At 44.8% G+C, this 3,349-nt stretch overlaps 1 protein-coding gene across 1 annotated transcript; it reads right to left on the reverse strand.

The window, feature by feature from the left end:
- Nucleotides 1–776: 776 nt before the first annotated feature.
- LOC104957311 (citron Rho-interacting kinase-like) lies at nucleotides 777–2,861 on the reverse strand (the record flags this gene model as incomplete). Its single annotated transcript, XM_010784932.1, has 2 exons — nucleotides 777–1,171; nucleotides 2,688–2,861. Coding segments are annotated over 2 exons (511 nt in total), but the record flags the coding sequence as incomplete, so codon positions are not given.
- Nucleotides 2,862–3,349: the final 488 nt, after the last annotated feature.

Below are 3,349 nucleotides of genomic sequence, written 5' to 3' on the forward strand. Positions count from 1 at the left end.
TGGAGAAAAAAAAATGTGAACAGTATGTTTTTAACAGTTGATCACCCTGAACTTTAAGTATAATTAAACTGAAAAACCAAAAAAAAAAAAATTGTATTTTAATTTTTTTTTTTAAATAAAGTAATAATAAAAAAATAATCGTTTTATTTCGATTACGTTGTTTTCGTAATCGTTGCAAGCCATAATCGTAATCGCGGTTAAAATACGATTAATTGAGCAGCCCTAATCTCAAGGTGCTTTCACCATGAATACTGATCAAACATCAACACGTGCCGTCAGAGGAAGAGAGGGTAATATATACTGTCACTTTTAGAATACACTATATTAGGACTATTAATCAAGCTTTTTGAACACAGATTTTATAATAGTAGGGTCATGCAAAGTGAGAGAGAGCAGGGTACATGTGTGGCGCGAGATGAGAGCGAGCGAGATGAGAGCGAGACGCGAGCGAGACGAGAACGAGATGAGAGCGAGCGAGACGAGAGCGAGCGAGACGAGAACGAGACGAGAACGAGACGAGAGCGAGCGTGACGAGAACGAGACGAGAGCGAGCGAGACCGAGACGAGAGCGAGACAGACGAGAGCGAGGCAGACGAGAGCGAGAGCGAGACGAGAGCGAGACGAGAGAGGCGAGCGAGACGAGAGCGAAACAGACGAGAGCGAGACAGACGAGAGCGAGATGAAAGCGAGACGAGAGCGAGCGAGCGAGCGAGACGAGAGCAAGACGCGAACGAGACGCGAGCGAGATGAGATGAGAGCGAGATGAGAGCTCGCTCTGAAAAACATTTCAGACTTTATCCGGCAACAAGGTATTATCGTTTCTTAAGTCTGATACTAAAACAAACGGGGTCTCCCCAGCACCTTGTTGGCGGGGGCCAGCTGCGTCCTCACAGACCCAGCGTGGAGCCGGCCGCTGTCCCCGAACCTCCCCGGAGACCTCTCTCTGCGGGGGTCCATCTCCCTGCGGGCGTCCAGCCCTCTGCCCGGGGACTTCTCCCGCTCCAGGGGGGGCCGGGCGGGGGATTTGTCCCTCCTGAACTCGGTCCTTCCCTCCCTGTACCGGTGGGGGGTGCTGGGCTCCCGGTGGAGGCCCTCATGGCTGCCGGGGCCCGAGACCAGGCGCTTGGAGATGTGCTCGGTGTAGGTGGGGGGGCCGCGCTTACTGGGGCTCCTGCAGGACACAAGGGGAGGAGACATCTGATCAAAGTCAAAGTCAACTTTATTATCAATCTTTCAGTTTGTGTGGACAGACAGAGATCCAAATACCGTTTCCCACAATCCTGAATACAATAACAAATATGTATAGAAATATGTATAATATATATATTTATAAAACGGACAAGTCAAATCAAGCAATCTGATTGGTTCTTAGCCGTGATATAATGAGCGCATATCACGGGTAGAATTGTAGTTACTTTTCACAACAAGTCAGTATCCCTCCGCGTCTGAGAAAAGCTACAACCGTTACAACTGTTACATTACGTCCGTTACGAAACTAACTAACTAACTAACTAACTAACTAACTAACTAACAAAGCTTAAGATGGAAACATGTGAGGGATAATGTGCAGCAAGGACTTAGTGACCGTTGTTAAGGACGCTCACATCTGCAGAAAGAAGTCCGGTCGATTTAACTGTATCCAGTTGGGCTGAAAAGCTTCGCGTCGGACCGAACCACGCCCCTTAGCTGTGATATAATGAGCATATACCACGGCCTGTCGCGAGCGGTCGCGTAAATATACACAATCAACAGACACATTTATACATATGCACACATTAAGACATACATAAAAGCACAACAATCAATATATACAAAATAACAGTCACTTCAATATCTTTGGGAAATGTGCATTAGTGCAAGACTGTCCGTAGCAGTCTGATCATGATGATAGAACACCTTCTGTCAGTAAGAAGGTGTTCTACTCTTTTAATGTGTTATTATGTGCCTTGTTGTTTCATGCTGCTGCTTCCCAAATGGGGATTAACAAAGTACATCTTATCTTTTCTTAAAACCTTCTGTGTGTAAGGGCGCCACAGTTTCTCCGCTGCGTTTGCCTTTCCAATATTTAACTCGGTATTGTTTCTGGTTATTTATCTCTAATGAATAACTCAACTCAACACCAGCAGAGGGCGCTGTCGGTCCATTCATTACAAACAAAAAGTCTCTTCCAACACTCAACACTAACAGAGTTCAGAGGTCACCTGTTGTTCTTTTGAAAGTGTTTTTCTGGCATTCAAGTGTTTTCATCCCACCCACACACTTTAATTACAATTCTGAATTGTTTCTCTCTTTGTTGTGGGTTCAGGAAGTTTCATCTAGTGTTAAATATTATAATATGTTCATGCACTCTATTAACTCTATTAAGCTCTTGCTCAAAATGTAGCTGTATTTATAAGTTAATGTGTTTAAAGCTTACTTTTCTGCATTTACTTGCACATTGGTCACTTTCTAAATTATTTTGCACTATCTTTATTTTTTGATGTCTTATTGTATATTATATGTTGCATTGTTGGTGGAGCATGGAACCTTACTTGTTGTTGCCAGAACGACCCTATAGCTACTGTGCATTTGAGAATAAAGCGTTGCAACATAGCTGGGCTTTAAAAGCTGTGTGACTTTAGTTAAGGATTCATACCAGCGCGTTTTCAAATAAAATACAAACTCAAGTGAAATGAAAGTTCTCTGACCCTCTGCTGGAGCCGGTCCTCTGCAGATCCCCGGACTCTCGGATCAGACTGCCCTTACAGCAGATGACCCGCAGCTTGTTCTGGTACGAGGAGGCCAGGTAGATGGCCCCCGAGGAGATAGCGGGGCCCAGGTAGCGCGGGTTAGGGACGTCCAGGTGAGCCAGGACTGTGGGACTGGAGGTGGAGACAGAGAGGTGAGTAGTAAAGAGGTGCAAGGAGGACGTATTTATGAATGAAGGTAGAACGTTTAGTTTCTACTTCCACAAAAAGACAATGGGATTTCTATATGTAAATTTCTCTCAACATTTATGATACTTACATGTTCAGTTCAGCAGGATAATATCTCCACATATTAACACCACTTTATGATTTCTGAAGTCAAAAGCTAATGTTGGGCTATAAAGGAACTACAGCACGGTCACATGACTTCACGTCACCACCGCTAAGCTAAAGGTGGCTAATGTTGGGCTATAAAGGAACTACAGCACGGTCACATGACTTCACGTCACCACCGCTAAGCTAAAGGTGGCTAATGTTGGGCTATAAAGGAACTACAGCACGGTCACATGACTTCACTTCACCACCGCTAAGCTAAAGGTGGCTAATGTTGGGCTATAAAGGAACTACAGCACGGTCACATGACTTCACGTCACCACCGCTAA

Source organism: Notothenia coriiceps, unplaced genomic scaffold, assembly GCF_000735185.1.
Source record: "Notothenia coriiceps isolate Sejong01 unplaced genomic scaffold, NC01 NC01_scaffold00026684, whole genome shotgun sequence".
Lineage (NCBI taxonomy): Eukaryota > Metazoa > Chordata > Actinopteri > Perciformes > Nototheniidae > Notothenia > Notothenia coriiceps.